This window comes from Haliotis cracherodii, unplaced genomic scaffold, assembly GCF_022045235.1.
Source record: "Haliotis cracherodii isolate W230 unplaced genomic scaffold, xgHalCrac1.p SCAF_4, whole genome shotgun sequence".
In the NCBI taxonomy this organism is placed as follows: domain Eukaryota; kingdom Metazoa; phylum Mollusca; class Gastropoda; order Lepetellida; family Haliotidae; genus Haliotis; species Haliotis cracherodii.
In genome coordinates this window covers 1,444,233-1,467,385 of record NW_027266297.1, presented here as the reverse complement: position 1 = coordinate 1,467,385, position 23,153 = coordinate 1,444,233, and the positions used below count along the sequence as shown (strand labels likewise).

Below are 23,153 nucleotides of genomic sequence, written 5' to 3'. Positions count from 1 at the left end.
ACTATGACGCAGTAGTTTGTACAGGTATATACTGGGCAGTTAGTGCCCTACGGGAATGGTATGCTACAGATCAAAAGGGGCCTTAGCCTGTCGGCACAACACCCAAAGTGGCAACAATTTGCATATCTGCGTCACGATTGGCTTTCCTCTAAAACTGACGCTCTTTGATATAAAGGAAGTATTGTTCAAAGCGATTTTAAACCAGCAAAGTCGCTCACTCACTACTATCAGGGGAAATATTTTCTCGGCAAGTTAATAACACACAGACGTCGATGACATCAACTCCATGCATCACGGACGTTGCAACAAGTGTGAGTCGTGTGTTGTGATGTCGTATACGCCGTCGATGCATCATATTTTCCCTGCAATATTCTCCAGTCTACATGTGGATAATGTACCCTGGCCTGCAGTTGTTGAATGTAGGCAGATAAGATTGTTCTCAGTTGATGTCAGATCCATCATATCCAAGTTATCAGTTGAAAGCAGCTTTTGTAGTGTACACTTCCTTGTTACGCGGATGTAAGGTTCCAGCATATTGACCATATAAACATTAAACATATCGATAAGATGTTGATGAGAGTCCGTCTGAATTGTACAAATGTACAAAAATGTTCAGTACACTGATATTAACAAAGTCGCAATAAGTACAATATTCAGTATAGCTTTACATGACATTTAGATGAATGCATAATATCCTAAAATCATGAGGAAATATTAAAGGCTTTCTGATGATAATGTTACAGTTTTTAAAGTAACTGTTCTAGATAGGAAAATAAAATAGAATACATACATTGTCGATGTAAAACCTATTTATTTGAAAAGACGCTTCTGCTTGCCACCTCAGCATCATTGCTTGTAGCCAGCCGTGGATGTTAAAGACTCAGTAAATGGTCGGTGATAACAGACCTTGCCGTCATTGGGTCTCCGTCTTATTTTAGCGCTTTAGTTCGAAAACAACCGAATTGATTTGAAGGTGTCGATGGGTCAATAATACATAGGAGTTCTAATTGGAAGTTTATATTTTTATAAAGTATACGTGAAGCCATGCATTGCACACTTTCTCACACATTAAACTGTCACAGCATAATATACATACATTAATATTCAAAGCGTAAAACAACACATCGTGATCTAACAGAGTCGGTATTTCCAATATGGTTGCCAGTTAACTCTAGCTAGCTACCAATCCAATCTATAAAACTAGTCGGTGCTTAACAATCCTTAACAACTTTTTCTGTTTTCGTCCGACCTCGTTGTACTTGACAGTTTGCTTACACATTTATTCACCTTCACTGTCGTCTACAACTTTTGTGTTTCGATGAAGGATGAGGCCAATTCAAAACACGTAGATACCTCGACCTGGAAATATATACAGTTTCGTATGTACACGTGTATTCAAACGTGACGCATGTGGCTCCTGAACATGGTGTCACCTTCCTCTTTCATTAACTACACACTGTACTCCTAACCTGAATGTGCATGTCATCAGTGTGTGCCACCTTCCTCATCTCTTAACCACACACTGTACTTCTTACCTTTTACAAATGTAACATTAACGTTGCTTACACACCATATAATGTGAAATAGGAAATAATGCGTTGGTAGAAAACCATCGATGTATGGGAGGCTCTTGACATACTGTTTCTTGAACATAATCACATAATTAGTAAAATCATCGTGTGTGTGTTGTGACTTCAGTGCTATTGGGTGAGTGAGTGAGTGAGTATGGTTTTACGCCGCTTTTAGCAATATTCCAGCAATATCACGGCGGGGGACACCAGAAATGGGCTTCACACATTGTACCAATGTCGGGATTCGAATTAGTAAAAACATCGTGTGTGTGTTGTGACTTCAGTGCTATTGGGTGAGTGAGTGAGTGAGTATGGTTTTACGCCGCTTTTAGCAATATTCCAGCAATATCACGGCGGGGGACACCAGAAATGGGCTTCACACATTGTACCAATGTCGGGATTCGAACCCAGGTTTTCGGCGTGACGAGCGAACGCTTTAACCACTAGGCTACCCGACCGCCCATCTGTGCTATTGAGTGGCAGCACATGTTATTGATCATTAAGAATCTGTAAGACTAAGTTATATCATGACGATGTAGAATATGTTATACCATGACTTATAGTATGTTGTACCATGATTAAGAGTATGCTATATCATGACTTTGAGTTTGTTATACCATGACCTGTAGTATGTTATACCATGACCTATAGTATGTTATACCATGACTTAGAGTATGTTTTACCATGTCTAAGAGTATGCTATACCATGATATAGAGTATGTCATGTCATGACGTTGTAGAGCATATTACACCATGACGTTTTAGTCTCTGACAGGCAGGAAGGTAGATACACAAAGAGGTTAATGGGCAGATTCTCAACGTAACAGTGTGTAACGAATATGTCACTAGAGATAAAGGTAGATAGACAAATATGTACCTCTGTGAGGTCGTTATCAAACAGATGCCCGAGTCGTCTGATGTTGTTGTAGATTTCCACCTCGTTGTCATTTTTCACGCCCTGCAAGATGTTGTTCAAGATGCAGAACAACGTAGCCATTCGCCTTTCACCCTCACTGAAAGTATTTGTACCATGAATTGACATTTGCTTAGATGAACCCTTCTGTGAATATTTTCAGTTATTTACGTACCTCTTAAATAAGGATTCGTAATTATAATTACATGTACACTACAGCAAATTATACATTATCAACAAAAAAGAATATATTATATCCACAAATCCCCAGTGCATAATTACCCAAACATAATTGTAAATGGCTCTGCTCTTGTTGCTCCACTTCGTGACTCCATCTCGGCTACAAGGTCAAGGACAACGTTTGGGTTGATTGTCTTCAGTAGATACACGCGCACTGGCCGAGAGGATACGTGACCCTTAAAATACAATACGTCAACGTTATATACCACGACGTCCCGTTAATTCGTAGGGTACCTTCCCTGGTCAAATGACGTCTATGGATTACTGTGCAGAAACACACATAAACCTTCCCAAGTATTTGTCCTGTATGCAGGGTACCTTGGATAGTGTTATCATGACTACGTTGTACTTTGCGCTAATACATAGGGACATTCCACAGTCTCTATATATAAATATATATGTATTTATTGAACTTACGACTGAACTCCGACAGTTTTATATAACTCGCATATTGACTGCGAGTGAATGACGTTATTAAGACTAAACTTGGATATCCATTCCAACTTATCATACCTCCATTTTTCTTTCCACATTTCTCAAAACGATGTCTGGACTGATATCATATATCATGGAACATTTCACGCTCAATGGAGTCCAGTCGAGGCTGGATCCCAATTTTGGCAGGAAACAGGGCAGCATCTGTTAGTTAACATTATTAAGAAGTCAATGGTAAGGCTCCTTACAGTCACACAAGTATATCTCATCATTGACACAACTTCAATATAGTTCCTGTACAAACTGCCCAACATTACTTTATGTCATCTGTCTGCTGTAGAGCAGTGGGGACACTCAAGTACTATACCTAGAAACACCAGCTTGTAGTCCTCCTCAGCATTCCTGATATCATCTGTCTGCTGTAGAGCAGTGGGGACACTCAAGTACTATACCTAGAAACACCTACTTGTAGTCCTCCCCAGCATTCCTGATATCATCTGTCTGCTGTAGAGCAGTGGGGGACACTTAAGTACTATACCTAGAAACACCAACTTGTAGTCCTCCCCAACATTCCTGATGTTATCTGTCTGCTGTAGAGCAGTGGGGACACTCTAGTACTATACCTAGAAACACCAACCTGTAGTCCTCCCCAACATTCCTGATGTAATTTGTCTGCTGTAGAGCAGTGGGGACACTCTAGTACTATACCTAGAAACACCTACTTGTAGTCCTCCCCAACATTCCCGATGTCATCTGTCTGCTGTAGAGCAGTGGGGGACACTCTAGTACTATACCTAGAAACACCTACTTGTAGTCCTCCCCAGCATTCCTGATATCATCTGTCTGCTGTAGAGCAGTGGGGGACACTCTAGTACTATACCTAGAAACACCTACTTGTAGTCCTCCCCATCATTGCTTGATATCACCTGTCTGCTGTAGAGTTGTCAGGGACAGCATGGCTCTATACCAACAAACGCCTACTTGAGTTCAACTAATATAGTGCATCGGATTCAACGCAGAAACCACATCATAAACTAAATCACATATGTAGGCTTGCTTTGTTACCAATTATCATTTCCATAAAAATTAAGGACGGTCTATTCAGATTAAACTACTTTCAGTGTTGTAGAAATACAACTCAGGGCTTATACCATAAGAAGTGAAATGGTGTCTCACTTGTTGTGACTTTGGTAGAACTATGACTGTAGAAGATTCGTGGCTAGTTGTGAGTTCCCAGAACGAAGACGCCGTGGTGACGGAGGGAGTTTCAGTTACTAGGTATCCTTTCAGAGAGAGTCGGGACTGAAATGTTCAAGAACAGGATTGAAAGTGCAATAGTTATTTGGTAGGTACAGCCCCTATGCCGAGATTGAATCACATATCAAGTATAAACAAGCGAGTTGGTGAGTGAGTTGGGTTAATCTTTGTCGCGTTTCCCAGATTCGCAATGTCGTTCTCGATAGTTGGATCAACGTAATATACATTTACCTACCACATGAATCTGACACTCCATTGTATAGCTAAACATTTTTACTGTCTAGAGGCGTTAACCGAATTCACTATTCTCTTTCGATGGCAAAACTGGCGTGTAATAACAAGCACTTACTTGTTGCTACACTTCCCTATGTGCAGCATATGAAGTATTCTGTGATAAGGACTAGCATTTACAGCAGTATGATTCTTAATTGAAAGTTATCCCAGATACAGACTGCATCTAATCTAAATCGTTCCTACCCTACCACACATAAGTATCATATTTAGATCATTTACAATTACATACTGGCATCATGACTGTTAGAACATCAGCTCCCCCGTTCACCCTCACAATGTTCTTGTAGCTGCCTCCTGGAACAAGGAGATTCATGTGTTAATTACTTCCACAGTATTTATGTAGCTACCTCCTAAAACAATGAGATTCATGTGTAAATTATTTCCACAGTGTTCCCGTGGCTGCCTCCTAGAACAGGGAGATTCATGTGTTAATTATTTCCACAGTGTTCCCGTGGCTGCCTCCTAGAACAGGGAGATTCATGTGTTAATTATTTCCTCAGTGTTCCCGTGGCTGCCTCCTGGAACATGGTAATTCTTGGGTAAATTATCTCACAATGTTTCTGTAGCTGCCTCCTGGAACAAGGAGATTCATGGGTTTATTATCTCACAATGTTCCTGTAGCCGCCTCCTGGAACAAGGGAATTCATGCGGTCATGATCCCCTCAGTGTTCGTACAATGAACGTAGGGACATGAAGATGTATATGACTTACCTGAACATGACGTCACTGTGAGTGACAAGTGCTGTTCCGCTATTCTTACCTGATTCGGCATTTCCTCTCTCCCGTCCCAATTTCTGAATAGTCAATATATAAAACCAGTGTCAATACATTGATAAATCAAAGTGAATTTTTTTTTAAAACCTCAACTTTAGAATATCGATGGATCTCAGTTAAAATTTATTTTTTTAGAAACATTGAGGTTGGGATGCCATTTTAATATTCATAATTCAACACCTGGGTATGTATATTCTCACCTTTATTAGTTGAGGTACTGTGATGTTCCCCATAGTGAATGTTCCATGACCAGCGCCTTGCTTAAATACTGCCACGGGCAAGGTCGTATCCCCGACCAGGAGTGCTTCATAGAGAGTGGTATACACGCTCAGGTATTGACTCTGTGACATATGTTAAAATAAATGTCGTAAAATAGGCATCAACATGAGAACAACATAATTTTTATACAAACTGCTGCCCAAAATTCTGTCATTTAGAGAACGCCTGGTGCAGTCAAACATAAACTAGTATATGGTGTAACAAATATATGGTGCACAAAACATATTTTTAAGTGACAATAACTATACTTATTTCAGTCCTGAATATACATTATATCATTAATACGTTCAACAGGCATCATTTATCTACCTCGTTCTGTACCATATTGTGGCGCTGCTGTCGCATTGTATTCACAACCCCGAACACGTCCACTTTGTGATCAGTGAAAACCTGATCCAGCAGATAATCCACAGCGATGTATGTCCCTGTTCGGCCGATCCCAGCGCTGGTGATAAAGGCAAATGTCCAAGTGAGGCATTAAATGAACCCCCATGTACAATAGACATTGATAATTCAAAAGGATAGGCTGAAGCCAAATACATACAGACCACATTTGACAAGATAAATGAAATTCCCATATGACAGCAGAACGTTTTAACCAACAGTGCTTTAGTCTTCTCTTGAAACTGAGTTTGCTTACAAAGCTGTTGAAGGACATTTGACTTTACTAAGTAGATTGTACCATTTAACGACATCAGAGTTTGTGAAAGCAGTATTCAATCGTTTTGTGTTTCTATATTTGTGGTTGCAGGAGAGTCCTCGGGGCTTTACACGTTTAAAAGTTAACAGAGGTAGCCAGGGTCTGTACCATTGATGTACTGATACATCTATAGTGATAATGCAAATAATATGTGACATCGTGATTCCACATCCAGACAATGTCACTTACCTACAGTGAACCAGCAAGGGGGAGTTGTTCGGGTTGGGCGTTCTTCTTACTCGGAACACAAACTCCGCTTGTGCGAGTTCATCTGCGGTGCTGTCATCCGACCACACCGTAAAGTGGAAGTGATTCACGACAAGACTTTCTCCAGTCTTCACATGAAATAAGAACATTTAACATTGCAAAATACTGTTGTTGTTTTTTATATATATTTAATCACAAATTACGACAACTTCGATGGTTAGATCTAGTACCTCTTTAGACGTGGCGTTGATTTTCCTGAAGGTCCAGTGAGATCTCTGTAGCTTCTTGGTGACAGAAATCAGGAATCGTCCCACATCAAGTTTATATCCGTCCAACCAGTAAGAGTCGCATTTGACCTTGTGTGGAAACACAGACAATAAATTGTATTATGAACATCTACGGTTCAGATATAGTGTGGTTGTAAGCATGTGTAGCGTAAGAGCAATAGGTCCTACCACGTCCTTCTCTACGTGGTTGGTCAGCATAACCACTCGAGTTATCTCCTTCTCAAACACCATTCGCCAGAAGTCACCAACTGTTGTCCGTTTTGGCCCTGGACAAAAGGTTAGCATCAGGTTATGTATATCATTAAAGTTGATACTGTATTGCATTAACTACTGCATCGTGATAAACATGGAGGGAAGTGTTTAACGCCACTTTAGACATTATTCCTCCTCACAGCATGTGTCCTTAATGTGGGAGGTACACTTGTTAGTTGATCTGTGCTGCTTAAACTGTATCATTGACATGATAAAACATCTATGTTTGACGTTTACGTATTCGTGCTTTGAATTAAAATCAATGGAGCACTTTAGGAAAGAAAGTTATACAAACCTTGAGTCGCAATGTATGCTTGAGGTTTGAAATATCCCTGAAATAAAAATGTTGTCACGTAATCTTTTGTTTCTGTATATGCATAAGTACTCACGGAAATGAAAAAAACCTGTTTTTTCGATCTCAGATTTTAAATAAATGCAGTTAATGTACAAAATATATAAATATTCAAACAACTCATTTAGTACTAATTGGGCCTTGGCACAAATACAGCGTATCAAAGGTTTTTTATGTCTTTTTACACGTAAAAGTGTGCAAAAATATGAACAATACAGACTCTTGTGAAACTGAGCATAACCAGGTGTTAGTAGATCAAGGTGAAAGTCCATGACCTATGACACCTTGACGACAGGTGAAAACAGGTGCTTGAAACCCACGTGCATCAGATTTGTCAGTGGTTATTGATTTGTATGTGGCATTGTGGGAAAGTGAATCATCGTTAAAATATCAGAACGTAAAAGTAACATATCCCTTCTCAAACAACAACTTACATGTCATTATTATTAGGTACATAAACATAGCTGTTATTTTTATTGTTGTTTTAATAACTTTTTTTCCAGGCTAATTTGCATAATGCCTATAGCCTATTTCTGCCATGTCAATTTGGATTTAGTTTTATTTTTGAATGTTGAAAGTGCCTACAAATTACCTCCTGTAAAGTACATTTTGGATTGAGCTCTGAGATAAAACGAGCTAATCCAGACTTGTACTTTTCCAGTTGTTTTGTTATTTCTTATTTACATCTACGTAATGCTTTGTGTGGATTATTAAATCCAGCAAAACAGTTGAGTTTTTTTCATTTCCATGAGTACTTTAGCTTGAAACTATTTGACGATAAACCCACATTGATGTAGTTAGCGTTGATATAGGTAGAGAGAGGATCACTGTGCAGTTTCGTCAGCTGTACTTGGTTGAAATCATCTGAAATATAGTTGTAAAAGGTGCTTCAAACTACATTTACATCGATTTCTAAATCAGACTAAACATGTTTGGATGCATTTAGTCGATAGCCACGTGATTTGTTGCAACTTGTTGAAAATATTTAAAAAATCGATGGAAGCATTTATGAGATGCTGTTTAGTCTGCTGGCTGCATATGCAAGTATGTGCAACACTTCACGAATTAACGTATTTCCTTTGTTAAAGATCAAGCACTGACATGCTGTAACAAGAAACGGCCCATGCCCAACAACTAGTGGTTCACAGTTTACACCTATATGCAGACCCACAAACATTGTGCATGGCATTACTTACAAGGATAGATGTTTTTATAACGGTTCTTGGCTCTGTTTCCCTTCCGTCGAGATCTTAGCTGAGGTCGATTGGCACCAACAGAAAGTCGCTGGAACATATTGCATTCATCTGGAACTACATATGTGATCAAACGAAGATGTCTTCCAAACAAGGAATGATACATATTTTGAAATTGGATATCCTGATGATGAAAAACATTGTCCATTCTTACCTTGCATTTCATATCAATTACTAGTTCATCGATAAAATTATGGTGATAAATAAAGTCGAATCGATATATCATTCCTGAAAATGCCATCGTTTTCATTATATGACACCACCAATATATAGTGCCTACGTTGAATTCACTGTGAACACCACCAGCTTCCTCTAACAGCTCCCTGATCCTGTCATGCAGTTTGTCCACCTCCACCTCGGTGGACTGTTCAGGGGTGCCATGGTTTTTGTAGTCGCCATTTGCTCTCGAACTTCCTGAAAGTGTTTGCTTATGTCAGAGTTATGTTTCAATTCACATGGAGCACGAAGAAATATGTGTGATGAGTTTCTAAATAGTTCAGGGTAGATATGATAATGATCAGTGAAAATGTATTGGTCCACACACACACACACACACACACACACACACAAACACACACACACACATATATGAATATATATATATATATATATGTACGTGCATAAACAAAACATTTACTACTTATATTTTGAAAAAAATCTGCATTACCTTGTGAGTGATGCACTAGACAATGGCAGCCTGTCGTGTTCTTTCCTTTGCACCTAGAAAAGTTACCATTTCATGAAATACAGGTGAATCACCAAGTTGCTGGACGGATAATCTATAATTCTCTTGCACTAACAATTGATTTTTACTTGTTGTGCGTCACTTGTACACAAGTTATGCGGCGGACCAGAATAGATTGTTTGGTTCTCTAAGACTATATGGGTGTTCATTCATCTTACCAACACACAACACCTACAACTGCAACAGCGATGATCAGCAACAAATACGCCACTCCTCCGATAAAAGCACCGATCAAAAGCGTGTGGTCTGAAAGGAAGAGTGAGAGGTGAAACACGTTTAAACAAAAAGTCGTGAATTGGAGCTGTCCTGTATAAGTTCATTGGTCAGTGTTTGTATCGTACAAAAGCAGCTCGCTCTCTAATGTGGTGATAAGTATACATTTATGCATTTGTACACAGACTTGCGCCAGATCCAGAGGACTGAGTGGTCAACTGTTTCAAAGGCCACTTCTTGCAAATCGTGCCCCTATTATATTAACATTTAATAACATATTTTAAATGGACAAATATCACTATTTATATACACGTATATATTTAAATATCTTAATATCAAGCTTGACTAATCAGTCTTTGGGGCATGAATAAACTTCTCAATAAACTTCTCAATACTTCTCTTACTACACAAGTGGTTCTGGCCCTCCATCATCTATTAAGGATCGGTGGTATTGTTGTTAAACATTGAGTACATGTTATACAAGCGTCACCTCCATAGCCGTCCGAACACCCGACTCAACAGGATCCATCAGTCTTGTTACAAACCTGATCACCGAGACACTTCCCACACTCAATATGACACCCAACACCGTACACTCTGTCGGGGCAAACTGTAGTACAAGTGAATATTGCAAAGGTGCAGTTGTTTAGTGGGTTGTCTGGTCCATTACATAACCGTCGTTGAATGGCAGAAGTCATGCTGAGCGGCTTTAGGCAACACTTTGTAATACAAATTGTGTGAGTTGTTGGTGATCAGGACATGCTTACACTTTTTGTGAACACCTGGTGTCATCACTGGTTTTAGGTCTTCCATTCATATCACTGAATCTCTTTCTCTCTATGGAATCTGTTCCGGGTGATTTATCTCTGGGGTTGACGTTACTGATATAATATATTTTATATATATATATATATATATATATATATATATATATATATATATATATATATATATATATATATATATATATATATATATATATATAAGACGTATATCTCTGGGGTTGACGTTACTGATATAATATATTTTATATATATATATATATATATATATATATATATATATATATATATATATATATATATATATATATATATATATATATATATATATAAGACGTACGTAAATCACTTGAGCCTACGCCCGTAAATCCATGTTTCACAGCTCACGTGAGACGAAGAGAAATGCTCTGCGCATCTGTGGTTAACATTGTCAAGACAGTGTCCACACAGGGAAAGGGTCATTGTCAAGACAGTGTTCACATAGGGCAAGGTTCATTTTAAAGACAGCGTCCACCAAGTGCAAGGTTCATTGTCAAGACAGTGTTCACACAGGGCAAAGGTCATTGTCAAGACGGTGTCCACACAGGACAAAGGTCATTGTCAAGATTGTGTCCACACAGGGAAAGGGTCATTGTCAAGACAGTGTCCACACAGGGAAAGGGTCATTGTCAAGACAGTGTCCACACAGGGCAAGGGTCATTGTCAAGACGGTGTCCACAAAGGGCAAGGTTCATTGTCAAGACAGTGTCCACACAGGGCAAGGGTCACTGTCAAACAGTGTCCACAAAATACAAGGGTCATTGTCAAGACAGTGTCCACACAGGGTCAGGGTCATTGTCAAGACAGTGTCCACACAGGGCAAGGGTCATTGTCGAGACAGTGTCCACACAGGGCAAAGGTCATTGTCAAGACAGTGTCCACACAGGGAAAGGGTCATTGTCAAGACGGTGTCCACACAGGGCAAAGGTCATTGTCAAGACAGTGTCCACACGGGGCAAAGGTCATTGTCAAGATGGTATCCACACAGGGACAGGGTCATTGTCAAGACTGTGTTCACATAAGGCAAGGGTCATTGTCAAGACAGTGTCCACACAGGGCAAAGGTCATTGTCAAGACAGTGTTCACCAAGTGCAAGGGTCATTGTCAAGACAAGGTCTAAACAGGGAAAGGGTTTAATTGTCAAGACAGTGGCAATCAAGTGCAAGGGTCATTGTCAAGACAGTGTCCACTCAGGGAAAGGGTCATTGTCAAGACAGTGTTCACACAGTGCAAGGCTCATTGTCAAGACAGTGTCCACCAAGTGCAAGGGTCATTGTCAAGACAAGGTTAAAAAAGGGAAAGGGTCAGCGTCAAGACAGTGTCATCCAAGTGCAAGGGTCATTGTCAAGACAGTGTCCAAACAGGGAAAGGGTCATTGTAAAGACGGTGTCCACACAGGGAATAGGGTCATTGTCAAGACAGTGTCCACACAGGGCAAGGGTCATTGTCAAGGCGGTGCCCACCTAGTGCAAGGGTCATTGTCACGACAGTGTCCAAAACAGGGCAAGGGTCATTGTCAAGACAGTGTCCACCAAGTGCAAGGGTCATTGTCAAGAAAGTGTCCATACTGGGCAATGGTCTTTGTCAAGACGGTGTCCACCAAGTGCAAGGGTCATTGTCAAGACAATGTCCAAACAGGGCAAGGGTCATTGTCAAGAAAGTGTTCACATTGTGCAAGGTTCATTTTAAATACAGCGTCCACCAAGTGCAAGGGTCATTGTCAAGACAGTGTCCACCAAGTGCAAGGTTCTTTGTCAAGGCAGTGTCCAAGATTCATTACCAAGCTATTGTCCACACAGGTTAAGGGTTCATCGTCAAGACAGTGTCCACACAGGGTAAGGTTCACAGGGCAAGAGTCATGGACAAGACTGTGACCACACAGGATAAGGTTCATTCTCTACATACGGATCGAAAAGAGTCTGCATTCTGTCAAAGAACCAGTTCATAATACCCCAAACGTCGTGATATCATACGTTTCATTCAATAATTGGAAAAGTAACATTCAACCTTGTTCAACTTCGAATGCGACACGAATGGTTGCGCCTGTTGCAGATTTCTGTGGCGCCGTCTGGCTTTGAGTTCAACCAATGACTTTCTTGGTGACACAGTAATGTTGTTTTCTGTAATTTCTTTCCACCTGGTAATAGCCTTTTAATAGCGTTTGTATTTGTTGGTGTTGCGCACCTTTCCTCGACGACAGGGGTGATCATGCATTCGTGGGCTTTGAACCAAGCATGATTTTTCCTTGTTTTTTCCCCAAAGGCTGAGATTGAAACAGTGTTTCTTACACGCCTGTGGGTGAGAAACCCATTTGAGATAACTGGTATCAAACATATGTGTGAGATCGAACTCCAGGCCCGTGATTGGCTACTCCATGGTGATGACCTGAGGTCAGATGTTGACGGACTAATTTTCTGATTGTAAGTGATTGATAAGTTGCTTGTGCTTCAGTCGAATGTTCACCCACGCCTTGTTGGACCACAAGGGTAATAATTAAAAATAATAATAATAATAATAATAATAATAATAATAATAATAATAATAATAAACAAATTAGACTTCGAAGTCGAATAAAATTCAAAATACAAAGTGACTTCTGAAAATAAGGTACAATGTAAATCTGGCCAAATAACAATTCATAACAATCTAAATAATGGATATTTACTAGTACTCGAATAATTAAAGTAGAAAATGGCATATTAGCGATCAAGGGTATCAAATCACTAATGATAATTCCGAAACGTCGCTGATAAGCCTTGAATCGTTTAGAATGTTGTGGAAAATACGCACTGACGAACGCCAAAGTGTGCGTTCCGACATATTGGATTGTGTTTACAAAATGCCGGTTATGAGACGCCTATTCGATCAGGTATATTTCAAACTCAAATGCTATACATGCATCCCTGAATTCCTCATATATTTTAGAAACAAATGACAAATTTGTCACCAATGAAAATTATCTAGATGAAACCATGCGAAATAAATTAGGTGTGGAAACGAACACTGTGCTCGGAAAACTGCACTTGCTGAAATGTAAACAAAGCTAACTATTCAGATTTTACACTGTGTAGCATGTTTAGAAATACTTTCGTCCAGTTGTTGCATGCATTGACTCGATAATGTGTTTGAGAATATTCATGGGAAGAGTATCGTTGCACTAATAATGGAATTCCAAATATAAACATCACAATAATGTGGTAAATTCAATAGAAACCGTACAAGTGTGACGTCATGACTGACGGTAAACAAATAACAGTACGCTAATTGTCAGAATGTTTCTGATTACTTACGGGACACATTTGTGTATATACGATCCCTCGATCAACGAAAATCCCCCTCTGTAAATCCCGCGTACTGTTGTCAGTGTAAACTCTATTTTACAAAAGTCGGTCACCGGTAATGATGTCATACGGAAGTAAACATTATTGTACACATTTGGTAATTTCGTTGAGATGTAAACTTTTAACTCGGCATCCAGGTGTTCTTTGTTTTTGTCTTGTTTGCACAGACATAATCCACAGACATGGCGGAAACCCTTTTTGTGTAGGGTCACATTATTCATGAGTAGTAAGCAGTACATGGAACGACGTCACTCGTGACGGTGGTGTTACGTATTAATGCGCCACAGCGTTCATGAGAACTTACAAAATGCATCGAGCCGATGCTAAAAAGTGCGATTTTAGGGTGTGTAAGAAACAGATTACAGTACTCGTGGCTGTCAGATACCATTGTAAGAAACAGATTACAGTACTCGTGGCTGTCAGATACCATGGATCTTACAACTCGTTGTTACAAAGCGTATCTAGATACGTTTTGAAACAACTCGTTGTAAGATCAATGGCATCTGATAGACACTCGTGTAGGTAAAAGACAGGGAACTAGTACGTGTGAGACGCCCGTCCTGTACCCGTCTCAGCTCTAAAAAACTCCCTCCAAAGTCTACGCCTGCGGGTAGGTATGACATGTCCATGCCTCCAAACAACACACCATACAAACATAAGAACATATGACAGAGCCTGTTTACAGATACTCGAGTGTAGCAATATCTCCTTGATTAGCAATTACATGCAGCTACAGACATCAGCATGTAGACTCTCAAAAATACCCATCTACATGTTAACGTGAACTGATCACTCGTTACATAGCGACATTATTTTTCATACTTATACACTGAGTATGCTTACAAAGTTGTTGAAAGGTCTTTACCTGATGCGCCAACAATCCGACAGAAGGACAAAGCGGAGAAAACCCACAGCACAGCCACCATACTCCCTGTGACACGAAGACATATTCGACTTCCCGGTTATAAATGAGCTCATACAGTCTCTCAATGCAAGGTTTTAGTTTTAGTTTCAGGTTTAGTTAACACGTCACATAAAACTGTCCGTGACCAGCTCCATGATCTGGTGGGTAGTGCGCCTGTCGAGAGAGCGAAAGGTCGGGGGTTCGATGCCCGGGTGCGTCATACCGACAGATGTGACAAAATAGTGCTTGCTGTTACCCTGACTTGTGCTTGGCATTGAGGGGATAAAACTCTACTGGTCGGCTCGGTGTCTGTATATTGTGTCTGAGTGAGGTATCCATGATAAAAATATCTCAGTGGGGTAGTACCATAATACCGGACTAGTACAAACAGCCACATATACTTCACGGTCGGTAGCCTCAGAGCAATTCAGAACGTCAACGTCAGAGAATAGTTAGGATCGAATATTTGCCGAAACAGATTCCATAAGAAGCAAAAGCCGAAAACGTAGATATGTCCTGCTCTACTGATAGCATCCTCCACTCACACAATGTTTATTTGAAAAACGTGTTTATCTCTTGCCTTACGCTGCATATGGCGGCGGTCTGTTCACGGTCGGGTGTTTACCAGACAGTCCATTGATTGATTATGAGCAATGATCAACGCCAGGCTATATGTGGGTGTGCGCGCGCGCGCGCGTCTGTACCTGCTTGCGTACACATGTGTTTGTCACGTTTTAATTTGAGCCTGTTGTAATTGTTCACTGGTTTTGCTGAAGGTTTTGGCTGTCTAAAGTGATCTAGGTTACTCTACACACTTGACGTGAGGTGTATTCTCATGAAAACGATGTCAACAACAACGACGTCGGATAATGGCTTAATTTCCAAATTGATACACTGAACAAAGTTTGCGATAATAACATGATATCGCAACAATTAGACCGACGAAGAGAACAGACAAAACTCGCAGTACATCCATCGAATATTCTCTAGCGTGAACACCGAAATACCTCGTAGCGTCACTCCCCTGGGTGAACATGGAAATACCTTGTACCGTCACACTCCTGGGTGTACATGGAAATACATTGTACCGTCATACTCCTGGGTGGACATGGAAATACCTTGTACCGTCATACTCCTGGGTGTACATGAAAATACCTTGTACCGTCACACCCCTGGAAAAACATGGCAATAACTTGTACCGTCATACTCGTGGGTGTACATGGAAATACCTCGTACCGTCATACTCCTGGGTGTACATGAAAATACCTTGTATCGTCATACTCCTCAATGTACATGGAAATACCTTGTACCGTCATACTCCTGGGTGTACATGAACATAACTTGTACCGTCATACACCTGGGTGTACATGGAAATACCTTGTACCGTCATACTCACGGGTGTACAAGGAATTACCTTGTACCGTCATACTCCTGGGTGTACATGGAAATACCTTGTACCGTCACAATCCTGGGTGTACATGGAAATACCTTGTACCGTCATACTCCTGGATGTACATGGAAATACTCCTTACCGTCACACTCCTGGGTGTACATGGAAATACCTTGTACCGTCATACTCCTGTGTGTACAAGAAAATACCTTGTACCGTCATACTCCTGTGTGTACATGGAAATACCTTGTACCGTCATACTCATGGGTGTACATAAATATACTTTGTACCGTCATACTCCTGTGTGTACATGGAAATACATTGTACCGTCATACTCCTGGGTGGACATGGAAATACCTTGTACCGTCATACTCCTGGGTGTACATAAATATACCTTGTACCGTCATACTCCTGTGTGTACATGGAAATACATTGTACCGTCATACTCCTGGGTGGACATGGAAATACCTTGTACCGTCACACTCCTGTGTGTACATGGAAATACCTTGTACCGTCATACTCATGGGTGTACATAAATATACCTTGTACCGTCATACTCCTGTGTGTACATGGAAATACCTTGTACCCTCATACTTCTGGGTGAACATGGAAATACCTTGTACCGTCATACTCCTGGGTGTACATGGAAATACCTTGTACCGTCATACTCCTGGGTGTACATGGAAATACCTTGTACCGTCATACTCCTGGGTGTACATGGAAATACCTTGTACCGTCATACTCCTGGGTGTACATGGAAATACCTTGTACCCTCACACCCCTGTGTGTACATGGAAATACCTTGTACAGTCACACTCATGGGTGTGCAAGGAAATACCTTGTACCGTCACACCCCTGTGTGTAAATGGAAATATCTTGTACCGTCACACCCCTGTGTGTACATGGAAATACCTTGTACCCTCACACCCCTGTGTGTACATGGAAATACCTTGTACCCTCACACCCCTGTGTGTACATGGAAATACCTTGTACCCTCACACTCATGGGTGTACATGGAAATACCTTGTACCCTCACACTCATGGGTGTGCATTGAAATACCTTGTACCCTCACACTCATGGGTGTGCAAGGAAATACCTTGTACCCTCACACTCATGGGTGTACATGGAAATACCTTGCAAGACATACGAATGATAATATACATTTATTTTCACGCCTCAAACATTACCGCAACTCTGGAAAAAAACTTATTTCATATATCTTGTATCGAAATGCCTTTACGATTCACAGTAGTTCAATAGAGTATCTGAACTGCACTCGACCAGCCTACACCTTGTAATCATCTTGCCAAACAATCAGACCTGTGCAGACAGGCACGTCTGTTGCTTGTCATTATCCTTCCAAACACACTCAGACCTGCGCAGACAGGCACCTCTGTTGCTTGTCATCATCTCGCCAATTACACACAGACCTCCGCAGACAGGCACGTCTGTTGCTTGTCATCAACACCCCAAACACACACAGACCTGCGCAGACAGGCACGTTTGTTGCTTGTCATCCTCTCCCCTTGTACCGTCATACTCCTGGGTGTACATGGAAATACCTTGTACTGTCATACTCCTGGGTGTACATGGAAATACCTTGTACCCTCACACCCCTGTGTGTACATGGAAATACCTTGTACAGTCACACTCATGGGTGTGCAAGGAAATACCTTGTACCGTCACACCCCTGTGTGTACATGGAAATATCTTGTACCGTCACACCCCTGTGTGTACATGGAAATACCTTGTACCCTCACACTCATGGGTGTACATGGAAATACCTTGTACCCTCACACTCATGGGTGTGCATTGAAATACCTTGTACCTTTATACTCCTGGGTGTACATGGAAATACCTTGTACCCTCACACTCATGGGTGTGCAAGGAAATACCTTGTACCTTTATACTCCTGGGTGTACATGGAAATACCTTGTACCCTCACACTCATGGGTGTGCAAGGAAATACCTTGTACCTTTATACTCCTGGGCACTGTTACTATATTACAACGGTGGCAGGCTGGCTTGTGTTTCGATGGGCATAAATTTTGAAGTTCCGTGTTGTAGTTTTATATTTATAATATATAACTGTTAATATCAACATTTCGATATGATTGATGCCCCCTGATAACCTGTTACAGCATTCTCGAGACCATTTTTGCGGAAATTACAACAAAACTACTGTTTTCAAGCTGTGCGTTAATAATCATGCAGTATCTATTTCCGTGTGTAGGTTTTACCATTGAACTCAAGGAAATGAGAACTTGATGAAACATGAAACATTTAGAGCGAGTGAGTATGTGCTTTGTTTGGAGATCAAACATTTAAGAAAAAATGTAGAATCATGGCATAGTTAACAGATCAAAATCAGCCATCAGTGACTACAAATCCTCCTACTGTGTTTCTCTGTTGGGATTCGGATGTGATGAGGAAAACACGTGTTAGAATCTACTGCGCATGATTTGTTAAATACGGTCATGAAGTCGGCTCACTGATCTGGTATGAATACTTGGGATGTTTGTGAACTATCACAGGAACATGCTGAATAATACATCTTAGGTAAAAAAAATTAAAACAACGTAACCCCGCTTTAAGCTTGGAACATTATTTTCATGATTATATCACCTGATGTGACAGCGCTGATGTGGGAAGAAAGTCCAGAGTCAGTGACACCTACGCGTGGGGGTAGTGTATTTGTTCAAGTTAACTGGTGTGACTGAATTACAAAAGAAACGTGCAAGACATACGAATGATAATATACATTTATTTTCACGCCTCAAACATTACCGCAACTCTGGAAAAAAACTTATTTCATATATCTTGTATCGAAATGCCTTTACGATTCACAGTAGTTCAATAGAGTATCTGAACTGCACTCGACCAGCCTACACCTTGTAATCATCTTGCCAAACAATCAGACCTGTGCAGACAGGCACGTCTGTTGCTTGTCATTATCCTTCCAAACACACTCAGACCTGCGCAGACAGGCACGTCTGTTGCTTGTCATCATCTCGCCAAACACACACAGACCTCCGCAGACAGGCACGTCTGTTGCTTGTCATCAACACCCCAAACACACACAGACCTGCGCAGACAGGCACGTTTGTTGCTTGTCATCCTCTCCCCAAACACACTCAGACCTGCGCAGACAGGCACGTCTGTTGCTTGTCACCATCTCCCCAAACACACACAGACCTGCGCAGACAGGCACGTCTGTTGCTTGTCATCATCTACCCAAACACACACATACCTGTGCAGACAGGCACGTCTGTTGCTTGTCATCATCTACCCAAACACACACAGACCTGCGCAGACAGGCACGTCTGTTGCTTGTCATCATCTACCCAAACACACACAGACCTGCGCAGACAGGCACGTCTGTTGCTTGTCATCATCTACCCAAACACACACAGACCTGCGCAGACAGGCACGTCAGATGCAGCCTGATCTTCCATGTTGGCGAAAGCGGTTTTGAAATTGAATTAGTTGGAACAGAACCATAAAACATTTATTTGATAATGTAGACAAAATTGATTGATAACAGATGCTTTAATACTGTTATACAGTTATCCATAAATTGTATTTACTTTGTCATCCGTCAACTTGTAATGCCTTTCAAACATAACATCTATTTGGCCTAGTTGTGTTGGTCTATGGCAATTAAATATACTTTATCTCGTCCGCTTGAAAGAAAGTCAGACACAGAGTCGATGAAAAGAAAGCTACCAAAGCAAACGACAGCTTCCCCCTCTGTGTCGGGGGTGACACCCCATCCCATGTCGGTGTTTACAAACATGTCACGCTTCTGTGTCGGGTGGGTTGTCACGCAGTACAAGAATTGATTTGACTGACCTCAAGGACAGCTAGTTCAAATATGTACTCATCCACACAATCCTAGATAATTTAATGTAACGTTATTATACATATATTCGCAATCCGGTATCTGGATTATCGATCATAACCCTCTGTAAACCTTAACGCATCAGTGACAAAAACATTGTGACGCATCAGTGACAGAAAATATGTCCAGTTTTAGTTATACCATACCGTCCCGTGTATTTTCAATTAAACAAGCGTTTGCATGTGTTTGTGACAGATGCCATCGGTGTGGCAGGATACGCTCACCTTTTCACAAACACTTGGTATCATCACTAAATGATAGTGATTCATAAACACCTACTCACGATATAGTCGTAATGGTACAATCGACTCTGATTGGTTCTGAAGAATATGGAAAGGGTTTTGCCAATAATGTTTGAGGGTCAGGTACAGACCCCATGGTTTGTGCCAGTATTGACCTCATAACAAGTGCAACTTTTATCACAGGTAATACAATATGGGTTTTCTGTCAAGACGTTTGTGACACCAATAAACTTCAATATGTGAAACTAGATTGTCTTAACACATTCCAGGTACATTCCATCATGAGCCTCCACATAACCTAGCCTTTTTGTTTTAAACGAAGATTTAGTTACTTCAGTGGGAGGTTACTTTAGTTAGATTGATATCTTGTTGAAGTAATCAGTGAGTGTATGAGAGAATGAATGTTGCTGCAAATAACACTGGTTCATTCATTCGTTCATTCTTTCGTCCGTTCATTCCTTCGTTTGGTCGGTCGTTCCTGGAAAATTGCTACGGCCTGGCATTAAACATTTCAAGATTTTGAAAGCAGCAATCCAATCTCTCAAGACTGTTACAAGAGCAAATATTTTATGGAGCTTCTTCACTTGTTTTATATTTAGAGTACCCTCCCTTTGAAATGGTTGAACATGCGACATAATTTGCAGTTGAACAGCATCGCAGTGGTTATTCGGCTACAACATCTGTCCCATCTATCTCATATGTGCTGGCGAGTAGCAATAAGCTAGCAGTGTTGACATATAGTGGTGTGGTCCGGTGAAGGCGTGTTGGCGAGCCAAAGTACTGTGAGTACCGGAGATCAATGTGATTGTATCGTAGCATGTTTACTTCCTTGTTTATCGGACATTGCGTACACTGACATATTGCACGGTCACTGTTTGTGTCGTTTTGTGATTTTTCACCAAACAAAGCACATTTAGTGTAACAATTATTCATGACGATGACGTACAATATTATCATTTTTGACAGGACATCCAAGCATGCTTCATTCAAGTGTTGCAAATAAATGAACTGCCTGTATGCATTGTAAAGTACCTGAAGCACAAAGGAGACGAGATACATGCAGAATATAGAAACTGATAATTGGGGACAAATATGTAAAATAATAGCTCAAATAATGAGCGCCAAGGGGATATAACACATTGCATATATTGTTGGAACTCCTACTCCTGTCACGATATATGGGTACAACAAACAAGTAAGGCCTATCTTGCTGTGGTTCCGCTGTCATTTACAAAAGGCAACATCAAACTTTCATGTCGTAAAGATGACGTGTTTAGTTATCCTCTTAAAAGCGAGTTGATCTATATTAACAAATATTTTGAATACAGGCGCTAACGATGTGCTTCGAGCAGCCTGCCGTACGTTTCATGAACGGGGCTTTTACCTATCAATATACCAGTTCATGTAGCTTAAGTTAAAAGTGTATGGTCCATGCTTTTTGTTACAAAAGCGCCATGAATCAAAGAATTTCTTACTCGTGGGAGATAGTGGTGTAAAAAGTTGGAAAATCAAATGTTTGAATTGAACTTCGTTCTTTCTTAGACTGCAAAAAAATATCAAGCAAATTCTTTGAGTTTTTGAGAATCCAAATAGTATTAATTCTACATGTCTCAAATGTTTTCTGGGAGAATAAAGAATGTACGTGCTTAATTATATTAAGGATTATGGTTAATCTTTGATACAGGAAATTAGTGGGACATTTGCTGGACCCAGCAATATATATCTCTGTATATATTGGTTCTTCGTGGAGCCGGGGGCCAAACGAAGAGATGAACCCGTTGAATGTCTTGCAGAGTGGATTAAGAGCTTTGAAATCGAGTACAAAAGAGGAATGGACATGTCTTCAGGCTTTAGAGTCTAGCAAAAGTAGTGATGCCAAAAATATCAAAGAGTGATGCTACCAGGTGTTATCGAAAAGGTGAGTGTATCCTGCCCAACCGGTGACATCTGTCACAGATACATGCAAAGCAAGTCATTTGTTTACATGATCAAATACGGGAACATATGGTACAAGTGGTCAAATAGGTAATTGATAAAAGAAACTTCCATCTTCATGTTGGTTTACAATTCGACATTATCTTGGAAATAGACACTTCACCCGCACCTGACTTGTATTTACATGGTGTTAGATGATAAAAGTGGAGCATGACGGATGAAACAAGATACACAACACAGTCAGTACTGAAGCTGGTGTTTAATGCAATGCAATACAGTAAATACATTCATGTTGGAGAGATAACCTTTAAACATCAATCCTTTGAATTCCAATCAATGACACGACAAAGCCCTTTCCATAATCAGAAGCTATGTCTGATTTTTTTTTGCATATGTCTGATTAAATGTTATAACAAGTTATATGTGAAGAGTTAAACCGAAAAACAGTTGAACTCATCGCAGGGAAACAACTGAAATACAAAGGGATTTATTGGTATGAGAGCAGTCATGAAATGTTCTATTACATGTCGTTTATTCTGATAATAAAATTTAACACCGTAACAAGCATAACCTGTGACGTTTAGTAGTACACAATAGCGGAATAGCATCCACATGGTGACAATTGTAAACGTTCAAATCCATAAACATAGTCATATGAGATCAATAAATCCAATGGTACATGTGACGGTATATTTCATCACTCTGAAATAATGTACACACAAATGAAATCATATATTATTCATATTTAAAATTCAATTGTTGCAATGTGTTAAGAATAGTCATGGTTATTTACAAACATGTCAATACCAATTATTAAATAATCCCGTAACATCCCTGAAATAGCAT

At 40.3% G+C, this 23,153-nt stretch overlaps 1 protein-coding gene across 1 annotated transcript; it reads right to left on the bottom strand.

Annotated features, from left to right (window-relative positions):
• Positions 1–725: 725 nt before the first annotated feature.
• Positions 726–14,877, bottom strand: LOC139478837 (receptor-type tyrosine-protein phosphatase kappa-like). Its single transcript, XM_071261499.1, has 19 exons — positions 14,800–14,877; positions 9,718–9,805; positions 9,482–9,534; positions 9,095–9,228; positions 8,758–8,845; positions 8,349–8,425; positions 7,505–7,541; positions 7,126–7,223; positions 6,901–7,026; positions 6,653–6,798; positions 6,073–6,208; positions 5,685–5,825; positions 5,471–5,504; positions 4,940–5,004; positions 4,336–4,461; positions 3,238–3,363; positions 2,767–2,900; positions 2,449–2,584; positions 726–1,359 (listed from the first exon to the last, which is right to left on the bottom strand). The coding sequence occupies exons 1-19, from the start codon at positions 14,858–14,860 to the stop codon at positions 1,300–1,302; spliced, it is 1,866 nt and encodes a 621-aa protein (XP_071117600.1). The 5' UTR covers positions 14,861–14,877; the 3' UTR covers positions 726–1,299.
• Between the last annotated feature and the right edge of the window lie 8,276 nt (positions 14,878–23,153).